The sequence below is a fragment of the Meleagris gallopavo genome, chromosome 1, assembly GCF_905368555.1.
Source record: "Meleagris gallopavo chromosome 1, MGAL_WU_HG_1.1, whole genome shotgun sequence".
NCBI lineage: Eukaryota > Metazoa > Chordata > Aves > Galliformes > Phasianidae > Meleagris > Meleagris gallopavo.
In genome coordinates, this window is record NC_139404.1 from 17,066,515 (window position 1) to 17,088,861 (window position 22,347).

Here is a 22,347-nt window from a genome sequence, read left to right on the forward strand (position 1 = left end):
TTGTTCACTGCTCCCTGCACCCCCACAGCAAAATGGAAGAGAGACCACAAAAGGAAAGTGAGAGAAAGGGAAAAAAAGAAAAGAAAAAAAAAAAGAAAAGAAAAAAAGAAAAGAAAAGAAAAGAAAAGAAAAGAAAAAAAAAGAAAAGAAAAGAAAAGAAAAGAAAAGAAAAGAAAAAGAAAAAAAAAAAAAGAAGAAGAAAAAAAAAAGAAGAAGAAAAAGAAAGCAAGCAATGCAAAGGCCATCACTCATCACCTCCCACAAACTGACTGATGCCCAGTCAGCATGGCCATCTTGGAAAAACTCTCCCACAGGTTTTGCTGCTGAGCATGATGTTATCTGTATGGAATATCCCTTTTGTCAGCATGGATCAGCTATTCTGTCTGTTTCCCCTCCCAGCCTCTTGCCCACCTTCAGCCTCCTCACTGTGGGGGCAGAGTGAGAAACTGAGAAAGCCTTGATGCTGTGCAATAAAGCAGTGTTCAGCAGAGAAACGTTGATGTGTTATTAGCACTGTTTTATCAAGAAATCTGAAGTGCAGCATCGTAGAGGCTGCTATGAAGAAAATTACCTTCAGTTCAGCCAGATACAGCACATATGCTGAAATGAAAGATCTGGAGGATGGACAATACTCATAAAAGTGGACATCTTACAGACAGTGGCCTACAAAACCTAATGCTGCCATTGAGTGAATACTGGAAAAATATATTGCTACATATCTGAGACAGGGGCAGATGCTATTAGAGTAGTGTGTCCTATTCTCATGTTCAAGTTCAAGGAAGTTATGGAAAAAAATAGATAAAGTTTAGAGAGCAGCCTTGGTAGTGATGAAAGAAACATGCCTTGCAGGATGAGACTCCAGGAGCTCAGTTTGTAGTAATCAAGATGTTGATAAACAGTTAAGAGAACCAGAAATCTCCTGAGACCTCTTTCAAACCTATCTCTGCAATACAGAGTTAAGGGAACTAATGCTGTGAATTCAACTTGAAAAAAAGTACAGAACACGAGATTTTTCGGAGAGTGGCAGGTGTTATCCTCTGGGACAAATCACCAAAGATGTGGTTTGAAAATGTTAAACTCTGAATTTTCTATTTGCGTTTCCAAAACAATCCTCTAGTTCAGCTACACCTACTGATAGTTGTGGTGGGGGAGTAATGAATTCAGAGAATTCCTCTGAGTTACATTGTACAGGAGGTCAGAATATTGATTAACAACCAGTCTTGCTGGTTTTACAGTCTGTCATCCATAAAATAAATTAGCAGCTCCTTTGTTCTCCAGTTTTGTATTTTTGACTCAACACATAACATTTTTAGGTTTCCTTTACTGCAGGTCTTTCTTTTTTCTTTCTTAATCTGGTTAAGGATATTTTAATAATTGTTGTTGATTACACTTCTTTGCATGTGATTGATTTCTCCTTTATTTGCTGTGGTAAAATCAACTGTTGCAGTTAGGAAACCTAGAATTTAAATTTTGTGTACTTTTTGAAATAAACTATAATTTTAATTGAAAGATGTTTTCATGTGTGTGCATAAACATAAAATTGTAGTGAATGGAAATTCTCAATACTTAATGAATACAAACAATTCTGGATTTATGTAATTGAATCTCATTTGTTTTGTGGGATTATTCTGGTTTACATCAGGTGAAAAAAGGCAAAAGTACTCTTTGTATTCATAATGATAGCCATTAAAGTCGCATCTTATTCCACCAGCTTGCTCAAAAAAATCATGGGGGATGTATTGGAATTTTACTTCAGTGATTCTCACTGTGGGACAGTCATGAAGAACAGGGCATTTCTGCCCAGCCCTTTGGTTGAATCTGATTCGGTAAAAGATCAACAGATTTTTTCTAACCATGGCATATTTTTATCTAGTGTAATATTCAGATGCTTCTCTTCACCTTAAAATTTGTCTTTCAAATTCCTTCTTCCATGTTAGTCTTGCCCCACTGTTTTAATTTAATTTTATAATGAGAGCTTCCTTATTTAGTTAGCTGAGTTAAGATCACAGCTAACTTTTACTGTCTTTGACTGAACCATTAAGCTTGGAGTGTTTGAAAAAGGCTTCAAGTGATATGTATCTTTGGCAACATGCTTTGCTGCAAGACAAGCAGACAGACTTGTCTTCCAGTGCCTACATAACCTTGGCAGGAAATGTTAAGTCATGTTTAAATTTAACTTAAAGAAACACAGTGATGTAGCTGGTATTACAGTCTGAGTATCTGGAGGATATGCTTTGTTTCAGGCCCCAGTATGAGCTCCTCATCTGCAAAAATGAGACAGGAAGGGGTGAGGGCTTTGGAGATATTCTAAATGTCAGAATTGTTATCTTGTCACTCTTCTGACATGTATCATCAACAAGAAGCTGTTGAGACAATGTAGAGGCTCCATGTTCTAGGATAAATGTATTACACATACATTAATATTTTTACTGATCTATATATGAACTGTCTCAAAAATATATGAAAATGTAGGATTAAAAGTAAAAGAGCATACTGAACAGTATGACTCTTGTCCCAGAGAGTCTTCCAAGGAGATAGAATTCTCCATTTATGCCTTGTTCTCTTTTTGCTGAAGGTAATCAGGAAAAAAAAGTTCCTTAAAGCAGTTTCTCTCTGTTAAATAAAGTGGAAGACCACTACCACCACCCCAAGTGTGGTAAGATACTGGACTAATGCATTGCAAAATGCACTGGTTGTTATGATCTAGACTTGTTAGTATTTTACTTATATTCTAGTGTGTTAACACTGGAACACTAGAATACATGTGCTTTAATTTCTAAAAGTAACCAAAAATAAGAATGGACACCACCAATGAATGTGATAAAAGTAATAACATTCTTTTTCCTGAAGCAATGAATCCAAATGGAATAGTCTGAACAGACAAGAGATTTAAGATTCAGCCTGAAACTGAGGGTATGTATAGCAATTTCATGAAACCAATGTGATTTCTTTCACAATTGGAGAGTTATTTTGAGAACTGCCATGGTTGAGAGGATAGATGTTTGGAGAAGTGTCTTGAAGTTAATATAATTAAGCGTAATTATTTACAAGAGTGGGCAGGAATGAGAGTGCATCAGGCAGCCTCATTTGGTATGTTGCTCTGCTAAGTAAAGTAGTCAATGGTCTTAGACTGAAATAAATTTTAAAGAACTGAGGACAAGACAAGTCACAGGATTTTCTACTCAAGTAGAAGTAGAAGTACAGGATTTATATCATTGATTTGCTTTCTCTAACATAAACATGTGCATTCAGAAATTAAACAAAATAAGATTAAAAAAGAAAATCCTAACTAAAGCTTTACCTGCATATACTTTTCGCCATGGGGAATGAATGAACAGTCTTGTGACAGATATAAGCCATAGAGCTCAAGCCGTGCCAAGAGGCATTCAAGTGCTGAGTGCTGTGTTACAAGCTGAATGGAGCAGAATACTGTATGAGGAAATCAGGCTTTTATTTGTGAACAGTTTCATACCTGATGGTGGAGAATAATGTGATGCAGGTATGTACGTCATACCTCTTCTCAAGCAAGCGGCACTGCCCTTGAATCAAAATCCTTTCCGACTCTATCATACAACAAATTTTTGAATGTATTGGAGGCAGGGAAAGATAGACAGTATGGGTGATTTTCATAATACATAGGAAGAACAAAACATTAAAGATAACTCTCTATTTTATCTTATTCCTGAAGCAGCTCTATGTTTGTACATTTTTGTGAAGTATAAATGGCAAACAAAGTTGTTAATGGTGTGTGCAGGCCTGATGCTGAATTAGACATAAGACTATGTGATTTATCTGATTGGGTTTTTTTTGCGTGTCCTTAATTTTGTCATGATTAATGTGTGATGCAATACTTTCTGTATTACTGTGGAATAATTTATACCCTTTTTTTTTTCTCAAATTGGCAATATAAAATCTTTAAAAAAAGAGGCACTTTTAAAAATAAATGTATGAACATGTTTAATGCTATCAGTTCTATTACAATAAATTCTCCTTGGGATAATTTATGGTTTTATGAGTTATTGTAGACCTCATGGGATCAGCAAAGAAGTTAATTGTTCCTCAGAGATGTACAGTTTTTACCCTTTGCCCCTCAGTCAATAGCTTGCAAAGCAGTAACTGAGAAAATGCGGAGAAACAAATCTTAGCATTTAAAATGATTTCTTCTTGAAACAGCTATGCTAGCACATACAAAAGCAGAACCTGCTGGCTGGTACATGGTACTTAGACACTCCTCTGTCTACTAACAGAGACAGGATTTTAGACTAGACTGATTCAGGTCTAATCCAGTAATTTCTGTGTTTCTTAGCCTTAGACTGTTATTCTAGGTCAGCTGATGAACACATTAAGTGCAGTAACCAAGAGTCCATCCATGTTTTGACCAACTGGTAAGGAAAAGCTTAGCAGCAGGCTCTACTGTGCCTGCTTATTCAGTGTGAAATAAAGGCAAACAGGAGCTTTTGAGGGGGTCATTTCTTTTTTGTGATTTGTTTTGCCAGTGTATGTTGCGCTGGTAAGAACGGGGCGTAAAACCTTCTAGATAACGTTAACACTATCACCACATGATCGAGTTTATTAAAATGTCACAGGCCTGTGACATTCAGGAATGTGGAAATATTGTGACTATCTGATATTGAATATGTCTTTTGGCCAGTTAGACTTTCTTATCTGTCCTCCATCTTTTATTACTTTGGAATGTCTCAGTGTTGCTTGTGTGACATTATTCCAAATGGTTTTGTGTCCTGTGTTTGTTTTAACCAACCATCTGCTAGTCAGATTTCTGCCTTGCGGAATTGCCTTTGAGTTATTCTTTGGAGAAAGTATAAAGTATTTCCATTTTTTCTTGTTCACTAATTAATCGTACAGCACAGCATCTGTAAAGTAACAAGCTTACCTCGAGGGGTACCTTAGTGTTGCTATTAGTGCCAGTACAGCAACTTGATGCAGTTCTGGTGACAAAGTCCACCAGCTCACGGTGTGACGGAGTTGCAGGCTCTCTCTCCTTCTCAATTACTGTTTTATATTAGCAGTATTTTTAGGAATTTCAATAACAATTGGTCCTTTTTGTGTTTTGTCAATTTTGACAAAGCTGAAAGTGTGTTTCCTCTCCCTTACAGCAAGGAAGAAATTGAAAAAAACTTTCAGTGGAAAAACTTTCAGTTTCCACACAAAATCCTACATCTAGTTATTAATATGCAATTCTCGATACTGTGAACTCCTGTGGAGGTTAGAGGTGAGAGAGATCTCTTAGGTCACCTAGTCTTTCTCTCCGCTGTACATACAGTAGATTCACGTAAGGTACAGTCATGTCTCATGTGCACTGAGAGAGCTTTATTTTCATGTAGCATGAGTGCTTCACTGACACAGGAAGTAAAAGACCTTTTCCTGTAAAGGGTGTATAAGATGAAGTTGTAGCACGTTGGCATAAGAGACTCTTTGTTAATTGCTATTGAGCTAATAGCGCTTTGAATATGAATGTTTTGCAAGCAAGGAACAGGCAATGATTCAGGTAAGCACTGCAACAAACAAAGCTTAAGCAGGATCAGAATTGAAAGAAAGTCTTTGGTATTTGGCACTCTGGCTTAGAATGGGTTGAGATGATTCAGGTAGTAGTCAGATCATACATATAATAAGCATGCTACTGGAGCTGCAGCATCAACTACTAATGAGAAAAAATTTAGCACAATTCATATCATGGAAAAAATGCTGAAAGATTTACTGGTTTGTGTGTGTGTGTACGTATGGGCTGTACATGTCTCTATCACAAGTGAACCAAGGATGAGGTATAAATTTTCAGCAGGCTGAAGTCTTCACTCATTCATCTCATTCAAAGTTTCAGTCTCCATAATATTAGTCTATTATCTCTGTCATTAGATGATTCTCCCTTATTTTGATTATATCACAGCTGGTGAACTTAGAAATCCTTGTAAGATATGGTTTCATAGGAATAGTCAAAATTTAAGAGTTTGAAGACTATTCTACGATGTAGAATATACTGATAATGGCTTGAGACCTAAATAGCCTTATGTTGAGATCTAAATGACCATCTGTTTACTAAACAAATATACTGTTTTTGAATAAAGGAATTAAAAACCTCTGTGAACCATTTTTCCTCACAAAGCAGATAAACTCAGTAGCCCTCTTAGATTTAAAATGTGTGATGCAAATTTTGCACACAAGGATGCATGATCTACCTTCAAACAAAGGTTTAGTCATGGAAAGCTGTCAGTAAAAGCAGCAAATACATGATGATGAGAAATAAGGTTTACATCAGCTGTAAAAAGAGGATTTAGTGAAGAGTGCCTAGCTTGTTATAAATTCACTGTTTCGCTTTCCAGCAACTTGGCCATGTAAATAGACTACAAACTTTTGAATGCAGGTGAAGTGATTAAAGTATGTTTTTCTTTCTTTTTTCTTAATCCAACAGTAAAAGGCATGCACAATATTGTACAATTTAACTAAAATGATTTATGTTTTTCCCATACAACTTCACACGTTATACAAGCTATACTGTTAACCGGATATAAAATATTTTCATATAAGCAATGACAACAACTTTTATTACTAATGCAGTATATGCGTAGAGGCATGCATACATAATTCAGAATTATGTATGCATAGATAATTATGCATACATTCTTAATTAAAAGGTTATTTTTTAAAGCTATTTGTGGAAAAAGAGCTCTTGAAGATTATTTTATTTTGGTATGTTTTAAATGCTGAGAGTACATGAACACTTAGGTAGTTTAGTATGGTACTTAAGAGGGTCAGAGAGAACTAGCAGTTATGGTTTCTTAATCTGCAAGGGGCTATTTCCACACTGCAGACTCAGTCAAGCAGTACTTTGTTGAAAGGAACCCCCAAGAAACCCATTGCAAGTTTTGCTTGAGTCAGTACTGCAAACTCAGTGCCACTGGTATCGTTAGACATATAAATATTTCCAATAAGAATTCCCCATTCCTCCTGTAAAATAAGAGTTTGTTGAGAAAGCTGTTCTGCAGACAGTTACTACTGAAAGAAAACAATGAAATTCCTACAGGTGGAATAACCTAGCTTGCTTCCATCAGCATTTTTTAAACCTTATGATTACAGACAGTGAACCAAGCAATGTTTGTTGGTTTTGAAACTCTTGGTTGTATCAGGTGTTGAACTTGTTTGATTCATTTTACTTGATACGCTTTTCAGTGTAAAAGAATGCAATAGCAAGAGATTTAAATTTTAAATGATTAATTTTTAGAAGCCCCTGGTGTTTTGTTAGGCATATGGCCTTATTACAGCTGACAGCAGACCACTCAATCATTTAGTAAGGAAAGGCCAGTATACTCCTATGAGAGTTAAAAAGGAGTCTTGTAGAAAGAGTACTAAATAGATCTGAGGAATTTCCTTTTGCTATTGAATTTTATAAGCTGCCTTAAGAGTTTGCAGAACTGTGATTATTGCCTGAAAATCAGAACTAGTTGTCTTCCTAAAAGACACACAGTACCTCAACCAGAAAATGTCAAGATTATTAAAGAAAAAAAAAAAAAAAAAAAAAATTGCTGGCTTAAATTTTATGGTCTGCATAAAGATGGAGATCAGGTTATATTGATGTAATTTTTTGCTTCAACTCCTAAAATTTACAACTTATCTCATTTCCTGTAAAAGAGTGCAATTCAAAAAGTAGTTTTAACTCTCAGTGGTCTTGGTCTGATTTTTAACAGTTGCTGGAGAACCATGAGTGTTTATAACACCCTATTTTCAGATCTCATAAAGCTTGAAAAAGTACTTCACCATATGTCCCCTATGCTTTGATCCTGTCCATTGTCCCTACCAGGCTCTGGGGCACTGCTTTTAACAGTGGCCAGGACTTCTGAAGCAAGCACCAATACCTTGGATTATCCACAATCCTAGGTGGTGGGCAATACCTAAAGGAACAGTATTTCCCTATTCTTTACCTTACAACCAATCCCTTTAGTCTACTTTTGAAGAAATAATTTTGGAATTTTCACATGAAATTTTCTGATGGTGAAGGAGACAGGGAGAGTACTGGCCTTTAACTTCTGTGGATGTTCATATATGTGCTGGATATGTTCAAATAAATAAAATAGCGCCTGCAGTGAAAAAGTGAAAGTGGAAAAGGAAAGATTATTCCTTCTAATCAGTGATGATTTCTCTTGCAGAACTCATTTTTAACTCTACAGCATTATTATATAAGATACTTAAAGTATTTTTTTTATGTAGAATCTGGTGAGTCTTTGAAAATTAGATCCTGTGTGGTTTATACTACATATACAGGGTGAAAACACCTGCACACTAGCTGAGTTTTGGAAATGAATTACATTATTTGTCTTTTTAAAATATGTCTACTGATATTATGCACTCTATTATAAAAATAAAGTAAAAGTAGAAACTTTATATAAATATAAATTTGACATTTGTGCTTTTGTTTTTAATTACTTAATATGTAGAAAACTTTGCTAAATTTGGATAATGGTGATTATCCAAAGTACAAAAGAGAAGGAAAATACTTATATTTTGAATTATGTAAAACTCAGGTAAGGAATGGTAACATTTTATATATGTGAAAAGCTACATTAAAAAAAAAAAAAAAATCATGTGGCCTCATCTGTCAGTCAGGAATCATTCTGCGTATCCGTGATGTCAAGTGGTTAGTTGACAAGATTTGTGATTGATCTTGCTGTCAGCATGTAACAAACGTTCATGACTGTGCCACTGTTTCCCATGGATACATGTCGGTGCAGTGCAGGTTATAGGAATTACTTTCTATGCAGCATTTAAACACTTTTGCTCTCCTATAAAAGTGGTAACCTCGAAAAAAAGCCAGTTCCAAGTTATCTAAAGGTTGACATTGCAGTTCTCTGCAGCAAGATTCTTCAGGTACTGACAAAGTAATATTTATGAAAAAAAGTTTCAGAAGAGTCACGATTGGCTATATTCTTTGTATTTTCATTGTGAAAGATAATACCAACGCTTGTCTTCCTTTTCATTTTAACCTTTTCACCACTTTTATTAAAAGTTTTCTTAATTTTCATGTAAGTACCATTAAATTGCAGAGAGCGCACAGAGCACAGAACAGAGGGAAATCATGGGGGGCATGCGATAAGTGCAGTCTCCTCCCTGAGTTTCCTTTTCTAATACTTTTAATTGTTCACATAGAGGCAGCATTTAGTGTCCTTCTGTGCTAGTCACTGATCTCATTTCAACTCAATTTGCTTGCATGTTCTCTTCTTACATACGTGACAAAAGGAGGGCAGAGTTTCCCACTGCTGTAGTTGTTGACAAAGGAAGCCCATTGTACTTGAGAACAGCTGCATTATTATCCCTTTCAGTGCACAATAAAGTGTCACAACCATGTCACAGCAGCAGTGTACATGCTGACACTGGACTTGGAAAGTACCAAAGGCAATGAGGGTCAGAGGGGAACAACTCTGCTAAATGTTTGTCCTTTGAATGCACAGGGAGAGCACTATAAGTCCCAGAAATAGTTTAAAAAAACTAAAGAATAAGCCATTTCTGTTCTCACATATAATTTCACATTCTCATTCTAATTGCTTCAAAAAAGATCAAGTGTCAAATTAAGAAGTAAATATATATTTTTTTGCCTTTTCTTACTGATCTTGACTTGACATTGAGCATAAGTAATGAGCCTGGGCATATGAGCATCACACAGTTCGAGTCCCAAAAAAGACACTGACTGCTGCCATCATTTGAGTACATTTCACCTTCCTGAGAGCACAGAATCAGATATTCTGCAGTAATATGTGAAACTGCAGATGCCACCTACATCCACTCCAGTGCTCAGCCTGTTTTCAGACACTTCTTGTAAGATTGGTTTATAATCCTACTATCTTCCTTTCTTCATCAGTTTCATGTATATATATATTTACCAGCTTCTTTTCAGTTATTACACTGATATGTGCATATACTTAATAGGCAGGAGTTCTGGGCCATTTTTTCTCTTCCACAGTTGCACCTGTGTAATGCAGTGGTGGTCACAGGTATTCACCCTATTATTACACATTCTTCCTTTAACCACAGTGAATCTTGTCTTTCACTGCAGTATCTGCTCATATCAGGACGATTGGAACTAGTGTAGTTGATTGAAAAAAAATCAATTCTATTCTTTAGCCTTCACTTATCCTTGTCATCCTGCTGACTTCACTGAAAAAGTTGCACAGCTTTTTGACCTTGTTCAGCTGCCTCAGTAACTGCTACATGCAGTGGGCTTTGTCCTGCACTGTCCTCTTTTACCTTCCTTTCCTGTCTTATTCTTTATTTTCTATTATCTGTTTTCTTGTTGCTTTCCATTATAGCCCTCCCTTGTCTCTGCCCTTTGCTTTTGTCTTCAAATCCCTTTCTTTGGATTTGAAACTGTTGTCCCTCTCCAGTTAAATCTGCTGCTCTTGGTGTGCTGGCAGCAAAGTGAAATGTGGTGAAAACCTGATCTCTGGCGTATTCTTTGGTAGCAGATTTTTACTTGCTTCCAGCACACTAATTGAATACAGCAGAGCAGAACAGTAGGGGGTAGCAACAGAAGACACAGAGTTCTGACAAAGGGTTTCTCCAAGAGTAGCTGTTCAATTAGCATATCTTATTAGATGGCAAATGCTAACTACCCACAGACAGTGAAGTGCTAGATCATTCACAGGTTGAAAAGCAGTGAATATGTACTTCTTTGGGTATTCAGGCATGTGCTGAAATCCTGGCCTAAGCAGTGGTCCAGGTTGCCTATTGAAAGTATTGGCCTTGTGATGCATAGAAAGCACTAGCATAGAAGAGTCTACTCACACAAGTAATATGTCTATAGAAAATTCTAACATGTAGATTTTATCTGCATTTATTATATATAATGATTCTCATGATGCTTGCTGTGACCCTGTGAGACTTGGCAAACTTTACAGTTGTGGGTTTTTTTTTATTCTAACTGTTAGATTGTTTTATAAACTGTTGAAATATACGTGCTATATTTGCTGAACTGCTTTTCTGTGTGAGCAATTGTAGTAACTGCCAGAGAAAGGCCAAGGGGTTGAGAATGAATGCAGAGACACACTGCAGTCTCAAATGAGTGCAAATTATAAATAGAAGAAATTTAGTCCTTGTACCTTAAAATGGAAATAGACATAAATTGACTTTGAAGATGGTTTGTAGAGTATTTTCCATTTTAGGATAGTGCTTCATTCGCACAAGGATTTTAACAACTGGTTGTAGACAAATCTAAGATAACTATCACTAGATCACTAGATTAGTGCTTCCAAAAATAACTGAAAAGAGAGGGATTGCTTATTTACTACTGAAGGTCCCTTGCATTTACTCTCATATTTATCTTCATAATTGATGTATTTATGTATTATTTGGAGTAGCATAATGAGGAAATCCTGCTATTGTGAAACACAAACAGAAAAGAAGATGAGAGCAGTTGAATTTCATTACAGTGCACCCAGAATCTGCATTCTGCCTTGATTTTTATTTTTATTTTTAAATTATGGGCACGTGGGGTTTAGTTGTTGTTGGGTTTTTTTATGTTATTTTTTTAATTGTTTTGGGTTTTTTTGTTTTGTTTTTGTTTGTCATGTATTCTGGATATTTATTATGTATAAATAGTTGTTTCTGATTTGTGCCATATCTTTGAACATTCTTCTTCTTCACCTGTCAGTATGCATTTATTTTACAATCATGTGAAGATTCAGGTACCTTCTTAAAATTAATAAGGTGCCTGTATATCTTGCTAAATGCAGTAGTTTAGGAATTAAACCTGTCCTGCTGTGGTGTACTGAGGTAGCTGAGTATTTACACAACTTCATCCAGCAAGCAACCTCTAATGCCACAACTGAACTGCCAGGGACCATCAGTATGGATAGCAGGAGTATCCCTTTGGCAGCTGTAGTTCTGAATAATATGGATGACTGCATAACTTAGAGATCATCTCCTGTATATTATACTGCTCCTCCCCAAAGTACATAGTATAATCTATGCTGTTTCTGGTGAACCAAAACTTTCATCCCTTTGCATGAAGTAGGTCAATAGTGAATGCTTCTTCTTGGCAGTGGGGACACAATAAAACTTCACCCTTACTGTATTTGGGGTGAGTTGCAGGAATTTTCTGCCTTGTCATTCAGTCTTTTTCTTTTCATCTAGTAACCTGATATCAATTTGCAGCCTTAGAGTAGCCTGCAGGAAAGCACTTTTTTTCCATATATTTCTCAACCTTCTTCCCAATCTTGACAGCAAGAGCAAAATGACAAAATGGGTGTCTAGACATTGCAGTATTGCTGTTCTTAGAACTAAGTAGACTTTGGTCTAGATGTCCTATAAATAATTGAGATGAGCTAACTCTGTGAATTAACACTGCTTCCAGTGTTTTAAGTGGAGCAGAATGACTGCTGTAAAAGGTATCTAAGGTTTGTGATGTTTCCTTGTTGTATAGTAAAATAGATTAATGTTTGGGGCTTATGCACTATTACAGTCAAATTGCTGCACTAAAGACAGTACATTATTGCAGTTCTTGTTTAAGGACTGATTCAGTTTTTTTCCACTGGCCTTTTTTATCTGATGCTGCAGTTTCACTGATATGTTTTTAAAAGCCTATTACTATGCATAAAATTATTTTTGTTAATTTCTCATCTGTATGTAATAAAGCATGCTCTTTTTTTCTGGACGAAAATGAGACAGATAAAGGTCTCTGCACAAGTGACCTCTAAGAATTCAGAAGCGTTGCTTCCAACTCTGCAACAAATTTCTTGTGTTACCAGGCAAGTTAATTAACCTCTGTACTAATTAGGGACAATTAAAATTAGCTACAAGTTTCAGGTAAACTAGCAAAATGTAAGAGGCTCTGTAAAGCTTTTTTGGTAGGTACAAAGTGTATATGTACCAAATCAGGCAGATGAGAGATATGGTTGGAGCAAATGTTAAAGCAGTTGAGGCAAGAGTTTACAGCTGAATAAAATGGAAGTAGGAAAAGGAAAAACATGAGCTAAGGAGAATAGAGAGGTAGGGAGAAGAGTAGGATGATGATACCGTTTGGGATCAGCTGGAGGTGATCAACAAGGGAGATGTAGATCTTGTTCAGTTAAAAGGGGAAAAGGTGCACTAGGATACATTTGTTTATGTAACTGCATATAAACTGATGAAGCCAAAGACATTCTTGAACTCTAGAAATCAGCTATGCTGATGAACTTTCTTCAGATTTCCAGAATAACAGTGAAGTAAGGTATGAAAATCAAAAAGTAAATATTTTTGTCCTAATGCATACTTTACATCCTGCATTAAGTGATACAAGTTATCACTGAAACAAAAAATAGTGGAGAAGGACATCATTCTGTAAGAAGTATAGGTGATCTAAGCCCTCAGTTAAGTATGTTCAAAAACTCTGTATTCCAGCTGGGCTTAGGAGAAATCTTCCTTGCTCTCCACTACAGAGAATTTTCCATTTGTTACTTCAGACACCTGGAACTGACCTTTTTTTTAGGTTTTCTTTTAACTTACAGGTTAAATTTTTTTATTGTGATTTGTAAATGTTTATTTTACACACCACTTTTCATGCCTGGAAGCATGATGTATCCTAAAATAATATTCTCAGTATCCAAGTGCTGTCTTAACCAAAATCTTTATTCCATGAAAAAACTATGTTGTTTTTTGGTGTTTTTGTTGTTGTTGTTGTTGTTTAATTCTGCTTTTAAGTTCATTCTCCAACATTTGGGAAAAAAAAATTACAATCTGCCTGACTGTGTTGATCTGACATACTTTACATGGCTGTAACTTTTTGCACTTACTGCTGGTGATTTATCTCACTTTTGCTATCACAAAATATCATGATTTTCAGTTGTGAGATTGACTAGTGATGCAGCAACTGATAACTATCTGAATGTAAAACTAATGTTTGAAAGTACAGAAAATAAAGCTGTTTCTCTGCAGAAAGGTATACGTATAATTTAAACTGGGTGAAAGGCTTAGACACAAATTTCTAATTGTGATATTTAACAAAAATAAAAGATGTTCTGAATCACTTCACAGTTAAATATTATTGAATATGAGTATAGGTAAACTTTAAAAAAAAAAAAATCTATTGTGAAGTGCTTTATTTAACAGAATACTTAAGAACATTTCAGTAGGTAGATTGGCATCATCTTAGCATCACCTCTGCCTGCCTGGTACACCTCAGACCTGTTTGTATGAGAATCTGTTGGTTTGTTCCTATTTGTTCTCCTGTTCAAATGGCATTACCCAGGAAAGCAATTCCACTGTGAGCATCATCAGTTCCCATTAACTTCAGCTGAAGTGAAGGGGCACAGCCTTTCTTAGGGGATGCAAAGAAGCATGAGATCAGATTCTTGAGATGAAATGCAGCTAGTTGCAGAAGGTCTACACAAACCTTAGGTATCATTTAAGTACCACATAATTCTTTATAATGGAACTCAGAAGGGATTTGAGGAGTCTGATAGGCTTTTTGCTGTCTATCTACAGAGATCTGAATTTCACCCCTGGTGAGTATAGGAAGTAAAATTCCAACTATGCTGCCTGAGGAAATACAATTTATTTCTTTGCTTTGATGAGTATAACTCACTTTAAATTATATAGAAGTTCTTGATATTGTGCTGATGAAACGGTTGTATGCTTTGCTACTTATGTATTTAGCTTCACTGTGATACTCTGCTGTAATGGACAAACTGAAAAGGAAAAATGCAAAAACAGATGTAACTCCACAGATATGGATATGGCCTGTGATGTAGCTGCACATGCTTAAGAGAACAATACGCCTCTGTAAACTTCAATTTACACATGAGTGTGAGGGTGTCCAACTGCCTACTGGAAGGTGGCCAAGAAAACAAAGCATGTTATGGTTGGAATAAGTGTGTGTGTTTTATACAGAATTGTCTGTCTAAAACTGATTATGTTAAGGAAGAGGGCACTGATTAACCAAGTTAAACTGCACAGGGGAAACTACAGAGATTTTTAGGAGGAAAAAAAAAGGTATCAGCTTGAAAAGTGGTAGATTTACGAGGCAGGGAGAGACCCTATGGAGCAAACTTTGCAGAGCTAAGGTGCACTTTAACACATGAGCTGAGTAATTTTTCCTGCAAAAAAAAAAAAAAAGAAAGCTTTTGCTTTTAGATGCATGAGCTATCCAATACACTTAAGATAGAAATTTTGTGAAATTCTCTTCGTACTAAACTTGTGTGGATATAGCCAATACCCAGAGCAAGAGCTCAGGTATTTGTGATATTATGGATAGCTGCATTCAGAGATAGCAACCAAGCAAACAGTAAGAGTAATCCATAGGGGAAATATATTTTTGAAGGTTACTTCAAATTATGTTTCCAGGAAAATCTCATACCTGAGATAGTAATGGCAATCTAATATGTATTTTTTTAGTTTAACTGACTGTTCAGTCTTTCTGAGTCTTCAAATTGTTGAGACATTGATAGAAATAGCCATTACAATGTGATTTGCAAAACATAAATGCAAATGGATGACATTGTTGTTAACATTTTACTAAGGTTTTTCTGTGAAGTCTGTTACTGGATGCATGCCTTCATTCAGGAAGGATGAGGCTATTACAAGAGATAATTTCATAAGAGATGTTAGCCTTGAAAACTGATGCAGTCCAATTCTCAATAGAGCAGTACCTATTGCACCCCAAGAACAATTTGTATTTCGTTATTTTATGTGTTATAAAAACTTAGTTGATTTGCTTCAAAAAAAAATTGTAGTTATGAAATTTCTCGGGGAATTGTTCCTCTAGTGATATATATCACCTCATGAACAGAGAATGTTCCTATGTAGATGTTAGGGAGCTATGGTGTTTTTTTAGTAATGAAAACCTTGTTATGAATTTCAGATTGAGCTCCCACTGAAATAAATGTTTGTTATATTGCTGGAGATAACCAACAATTGTACTGGGACTGAAGACACAAGATGTTTCATGTCAGAGTATTGGAAAGGATTTTATTGAAAGACTTTAAATTACAGTTGTATTTCTTGCCATTTTCTAGTAGCATTGAGAGTTGTGTTCTTAAGTAGTTTCAGACAGGAAATCAAGGGTGTGAGGAGACTGTTCAGGTGAGCATAAAGAGCTGCCACTGTGTGTAAATGCCTGCTTTTAATCTACTTGAACCCCAAATTAATTTTAAGCACCATAAACTTCATATGCATTTATTTCCCATGTAGCTCTTTTTGTTGATCTCACGAGAGATGAGATATATGTATGATTCAGATAATAGTGTTACACATGAACATAGAGGAGGACATGATCTCTGTCTTTGTGGAATTTGTTTTCACACTGAATCCTAAAGCATACATGTATACAAGTGAGAAAGCTTTGCCACCTCAGCAGCCTAGCCCAATATTGTCAAGATGATCTCTGAGAAAACTGAAGGTTCTTTTCTGTGGACTGCAATCCTTACCGTCTGTGTGAAGATGCATTGTTCATCATTTAGCATAAACATGTGGCACCATGCAAGAAAATCTATGCCTGCATTATTATTATTAAAAAAAAAAAAAAAAAAAAAAAAAGGCATCCCAAACTAACTTGGAACTCCAAAACAAGTAAGACATGGATCCAAAGAAGGTACTCGAAGATGATCAAAGGTCTGGAACACCATTCTTATAAAGGAAGGTTGAGGGAGTTGAGCTTATTCTTTTTGTAAAGAGACACCCCACTGTAGCTTTCCAGGTACTTAACATGAGCTTATAAACAGGAGGGAGACTGACTTTGTATGCAGTCAGATATTGATAGGGTAAGGGGGAATTATTTTAAATTAAAAGACAGGTGATTTAGATTCTATATTAGGAGGAAATTTTTACTCGAGGATAGTGAAGTGCTGGAACAGTTTTGCTAGAGAAGCTGTGGGTGCCTCATCCCTGGAAGTGTTCATGGCCAGGTTGGATGGGGCCCTGGGCAACCTCAGCTGGTGGGTAGCAACCCTGCCCGTAGTAGGAGGTTTGGAACTAAGTTGATCATTAAGGACCTTTCCAACTTAAGCCATTCTATAATTTTAACTCTCCACAATTTTCCCTATGTGGAGAATGAAACAATTAAATATCTGATCTTAGTAGTATTGCTTAGTATTCCACCAGAATGAACCCAACTACAAAATAGATGAATTCAAAATAAGTTTTATTATAAGCCAGAAATACATTTACAGGAATTAACTCCCCTTTTTTTTCCCTAGCTTGCAGGAAAAAAAAAAAAAATCAGTATAGCTAGTGTGCATCTTCTTTAATGGTCTGTTGCTACACAACCTTGAGGAAGTCATGAGGAACCAGCTTACAAGGGAGACTAAACATTAAGAGAAGCCATAAAGCATGTAACACAACACTTTTTGGGTAGTTAGGGACTTCAACTTTCTGACTAAGTCTCCTTTCCCCTGTGGTAATAGGACAATAGGGTTTTTGTTCCAGACTTATTGTCTCCTTCCCCATGATTTCCTAATGTGTTCTTCCTTCTATGCTAGTCATAGAATCAAAGGTTATCTCAAGCTGAAAGAGACCCACAAGGATCATTGAGTCCACCTCCTAACTCCACCCAGGACCATCCAAAATTCAAGCCTTACATCTGGGAGTGCTGTCCAGACATTCCTTGAACTCCAGCAGGCTTAATGCAATGACTACTTACTTCCCTGGGAAGCCTGTTCCATGCCCACCACCCTCTGGTGAAGAACTTTTTTCTAATTCCCAGTCTAATCCTTCCCTGACACAACTCCATGCCATTCCTCTGGATTCTGATGCTGTCACCAGAGGGCAGAGCTCAGTGCTGCCCCTCCACTCCCTGTGAGGAGCTGTAGGCCCCCATGAGACTTCCTCTCAGCCTCCTCTTCTCTGGGCTGAGAAACAAAACCTCAGCTTTTCAGGATGTCCTGCTTATGTTTCTAGTTCCTGCCCTGACTTGCCTACTGTTGTAAGTATCACAGGGCTTTCCCAATTACTATCATTATGTTAACCTCTTTACCTATTATAGCTTTTCTCTCTCCACTGTTTCTCATGTCTATTTACTATGTAAGCTATTCACGATAAGATTCTTTAAAGCACAACGCATCTCAGTCATGTCATGTTTAGGCTATTGTAATGATTTAGTAAAATAATAAGGCTCCAGTTGTTAGCATCCACAACATTTCATTGACTGTAAATAGCATGGAATTTGAAGTTGGCTAAATTTTATGTTCTTTTTATGTATGACAGGGCTACCTTTTTATTTATTGTTGTTGTTTAAGTTCTATTTTTATTATGAAATCTGCTGGCACAGCAGATGTTGTAAATAATTCTATAAATTGCCTAAGGCTGCTTATATCATAACTTATGGATGCATTATTAGATGATGAAAGTAGACGACTCTAATGAGAAAATGCTTAGAAATAAGTGAAATGTGAACTCTCCTGACAACCTTTTTTTTTTTTTTTTGTACTTTTTTCTGTTCAGCACGGATTATCAAAACAAAACAGTGGTGTGAAATGCTGCCATGTTTAGAAGGAGAAGGCTGTGATTTGCTAATCAATAAATCAGGCTGGACCTGTACACAACCAGGAGGTCGGATAAAGACAACCACGGTAAATCACTTCTCTTTTCTATATTCAGTATCTTTTTCACTGTGTTTTATTAGAAAACAAAGAATGAGATTTCTAATTGCTTTTCAGCGCAGTTTTGTAAAGTCTGTTGCCTTATAATTAAGCTATGGGTGCAAATGTTTGTACTGAAATGCATAGAAGTGTTATCACAAAGGCAGGAAAAAATGTAAAATGTCCCTAAGAATGGAAATTATGTCAAGGTTTTCTTATAAGGGATCAGTGGTTTTACTAACACATGTATTCAGGCTGAAAATGGTTTCTTATTTCTTCACTGTATGAAAATTTTTGTATGCTGAGGAATTATAGGATATAAAACTGAGCACGTGTTCTAGCATAGCAGAAAGAAAGCTTTCACTAGAAAGTGAGGAGGAAATATTTTTGCTACGCCCACCACAATGGAAAAATCTTTGCACAGACAGATCTTTAGTTTTCATTGAGGCAGTAACTGAGCAGCATAGAAAACCTAGTTTAAAAAAAAAAAAAAAAAAAAAAAAAAACCCTTCATTTTGGTCCTAGTTTGTTGATAGAATCTTCAAATCTCTGATTTGGTGTCTTGGGGCTCATGCTTGCAGTGAAGCTGATAGTGTATATGACAGTGATAGTTTCTAGAGTCTGTAATATACCAAATATTTCAATAAAATGTTCTCAAATGCCAATAACTCTCTGACTTCAGAAATAGAAAAAATCCTGATAAGTATAATAGAGAAACATTCAGATAGCTAGCTAGACCTTGTGAAATGATTTTTCCCCTATAAACGTTTTTTTTGGATTTACAGGGAACTTGAGTGTAATTTAAATAAGACAATTTCAAGAATATTTTGTGTTACAAGTACTTATTAGTGAGGTCTAAATTAACACCTATCAACCCCTGCACAATTTCTCTGTCTGAACAGGAGACAGACAGCAGTAGAAACCCTCTTACAGCATTAGAATATCTGTATTTTTAGAATATCTGTATCTTTTATAAAAGGAATGAAGAGTTGATGGGACTTTATAAGTTATATGCAAAAGAAACTCTATGAAATGTGATTACTGTTTTGATGCTCTCATTTTTGGAAGACATTTCATTATGGATAGGGCTACAAAACTCACTCAGTCTCTGAGGTCTTACTTAAATATTGTTTGTCTATAGATATTTTGAATTCAAATTACATAAGCATGTACAACAACAAAAAAAAGAGAAACAAAAAAAAAATGTTTTAAACATTAATATGAGCTTCTAATGGCGAGGATTCCTGATGTAACTTTGTCAGACCAAAAGTATTATCTTAAATCTTGCTAATACAGGGGTGTTTTCTATACTTGAGGTAAGTGGAAAACCTATGTACCATGACACATTATCAGCTGACATTATAGTTCTTTATTTGATGTTTTATGCTAATGAAATGACTGAATAATGCAAAGTAAGCTGAGGATCTATCCTTCGGTATCTATCTTTAATAAAGTGATTCAGATAACCTTTCAGATTTAACATCAGAAGCTTGATTCTGAGCTCTTACTTGTCTGTATAGCTCTTAAATGCTATTGACATGAATTGAATGACTCATGATTTTGATTAACATAAATGAAATTATAATCATGCCCCATCTCAGTTAAATTATGGCCGAGGCAAGTATAATATTATTAAGCAGATTCTTCCCCACATCGAGACATTGTTGTCATTGGTGAGGAAAGATTCTGCCAGAGAGCCAACTGTAGAACAGCTCTGAGCATAAGCCCTCATCTAACATTGAGCAGCCTTCAACAGTTGGTATCACACATGCAGACACACAACAAACACACAGTATTTTTCAGTCAAGGCAGACTAGCTTTCAGAATGTTTAAAGAAGCTCTGAATCCAGAACGGAAAGGAAGGTAAAGCCAGCCAACAGCAAAACCATGAAAATGCGTTATTAATAAAGCATTATTAATAAAATTACATTTTAACAAATGTTCATTTGTTCTCTAGATGCTTCATTGAAGGTTATGGAAAGCTCTGGACAATGGTAACAGGCATGGAAACTATGTCTTAGGATAACTCTTTGGAGTGCTTGACTGTGATTTAAAAGAAGAGAAATTTTCTATCAGACACATCATGAGACCTTATTTTCCCTAGCAGTATTCTTATGCCAAAAGCTGATGCAGTCAAGTATTTTCTATTTCTGCTCAGAATACGCATCTGAGTTACCAGTCCCACAGTGGCGTCTAATTATAATGGGGAGGATTAACTGTGTGCAGAGAAGGGACAGGAAAATGGTCACCAGGAAGTAAGGGGAAATTCATGTTCAAGCATATTAAATGAATTATTATACGTTATTTGTATTGTTAAGTAGAAACAGTTAACCACATTTTCAGTGGTAGCTAAGTTATATCCTTAATTGTATCCTGACTTGTTAACTCACATTTGTTAATCTAATATTTGCAGTCCTTTTCTAAATACATTAATCAGTATCATGAAGATGCTTGGCACTAGGTCTTACATTGTCATGGCGATAATAGATCATATTGCAGAGAGATCTCTGGTAAATGCTGAAGACAGTCATTTGCTATTGTTCTTATGCCAGGACAGTACTGAACTCTGATGGACTGAGACCAGCTGTTGTGATAATACCAGCTGCTTTGATTACAGATAGATGTATGTAAGTGTGGCTTTTGAATAACTGGGTTTAGAAGAAGCACATGAAATTATAGAACTAGTGAAGATTCTGCCTAGGGCATCATTTCTGTATGTGAGAATATAATCTAGGACTTCTGGTTAAATATGATTTTTACCAAAACAAGGATGAAATACTTTTCATTTTCTTGAGATATATTCAACATTTAACATTTTTTCCTATGAAGTTACCAAGCAAATAGGATAAGAAAATACTCTTTTTTCCAAAGTATAAATGCAAATTCTTTAAACTGCTACTTTGTTTGTGTCAAAATTCTGTTTTTGACACAAATTTCTATGAAGAGCCAGATTTTTTTTCACCGCATGGCACTTTTTGTAATTACCTCTGGAAATAATGCAGTGAAATCAGAATTCTCTCCTCACATGGATAGGAGCATTTATACCCATTTTGTGCTCACTTTGCACAGCTATAAATGACTACACAAGGTGCAAGGCAAAGGAGAATCAAACTCAAAGTATACTCTAAATGGATCTGGATGTCACTTGTGCCCTGTCATCCTATCTACAAGGTGTGAATGAACCAAGGGTTTTTCATCTGCTAAGAGGCTTTTAGAATCGAGGACTGTCTGGGCTAGCTGCCAATCTATGTATTAAGCAGCTGATACAAGGAAACAATATGGCAACTTGTAAAATAAGGTAGCGAAAGAATACTACAGAATTGTTAGCACTTTCAACATACTAAATACTTTCATGTGAAAAATGTCCTTATAGTCACTTGAGTACCTTCTACCTTAAAAAGTTCTTCCCTTTTTGCTATTCTCACTATTTCTTTTTTTCTTTTTTTAAAAAGGTACATTTTAAAATAGTATGTAGAATCAATAATACCATAAAAGATGTGATAATTATTATATTTTTTCAGATGTTGTTGAGAAGCTTATCCATTTTATAGGTCAAGTTAAAAAAAAAAAAAAAATCTTGCCAGTGTATAAATGAGAAGATTCAGAATGTATCAGCTTTACAGGGGAGATTAATTTTAGCAGCAAAGTGTATATATGTTGTCAATGATCCATCACTACCTAATTGTTACTTAATTAATTCCTTCTTCTACATGATGTGATTTCAATGCATGGAGCTTAACAGAACATTCATGCGCCAATTCCTCAGTAGCTAACCTTTTAAAACCTTTGTGATTGTACT

General features: G+C 35.8%; 1 protein-coding gene across 4 annotated transcripts in view; it reads left to right on the forward strand.

The window, feature by feature from the left end:
• TAFA5 (TAFA chemokine like family member 5) overlaps positions 1-22,347 on the forward strand; it is a 418,761-nt gene that overhangs the window by 320,490 nt on the left and 75,924 nt on the right. For all 4 annotated transcript variants that reach the window (XR_014881545.1, XM_085217790.1, XM_085217784.1 and 1 more), the window contains one exon: positions 18,412-18,539. Coding sequence is in view for 3 of the 4 variants with exons in the window: in XM_085217790.1 (XP_085073916.1) it covers positions 18,412-18,539 (128 nt within the window). In the remaining variant the exon portion in view is untranslated. The remainder of the gene's footprint in view (positions 1-18,411; positions 18,540-22,347) is intronic.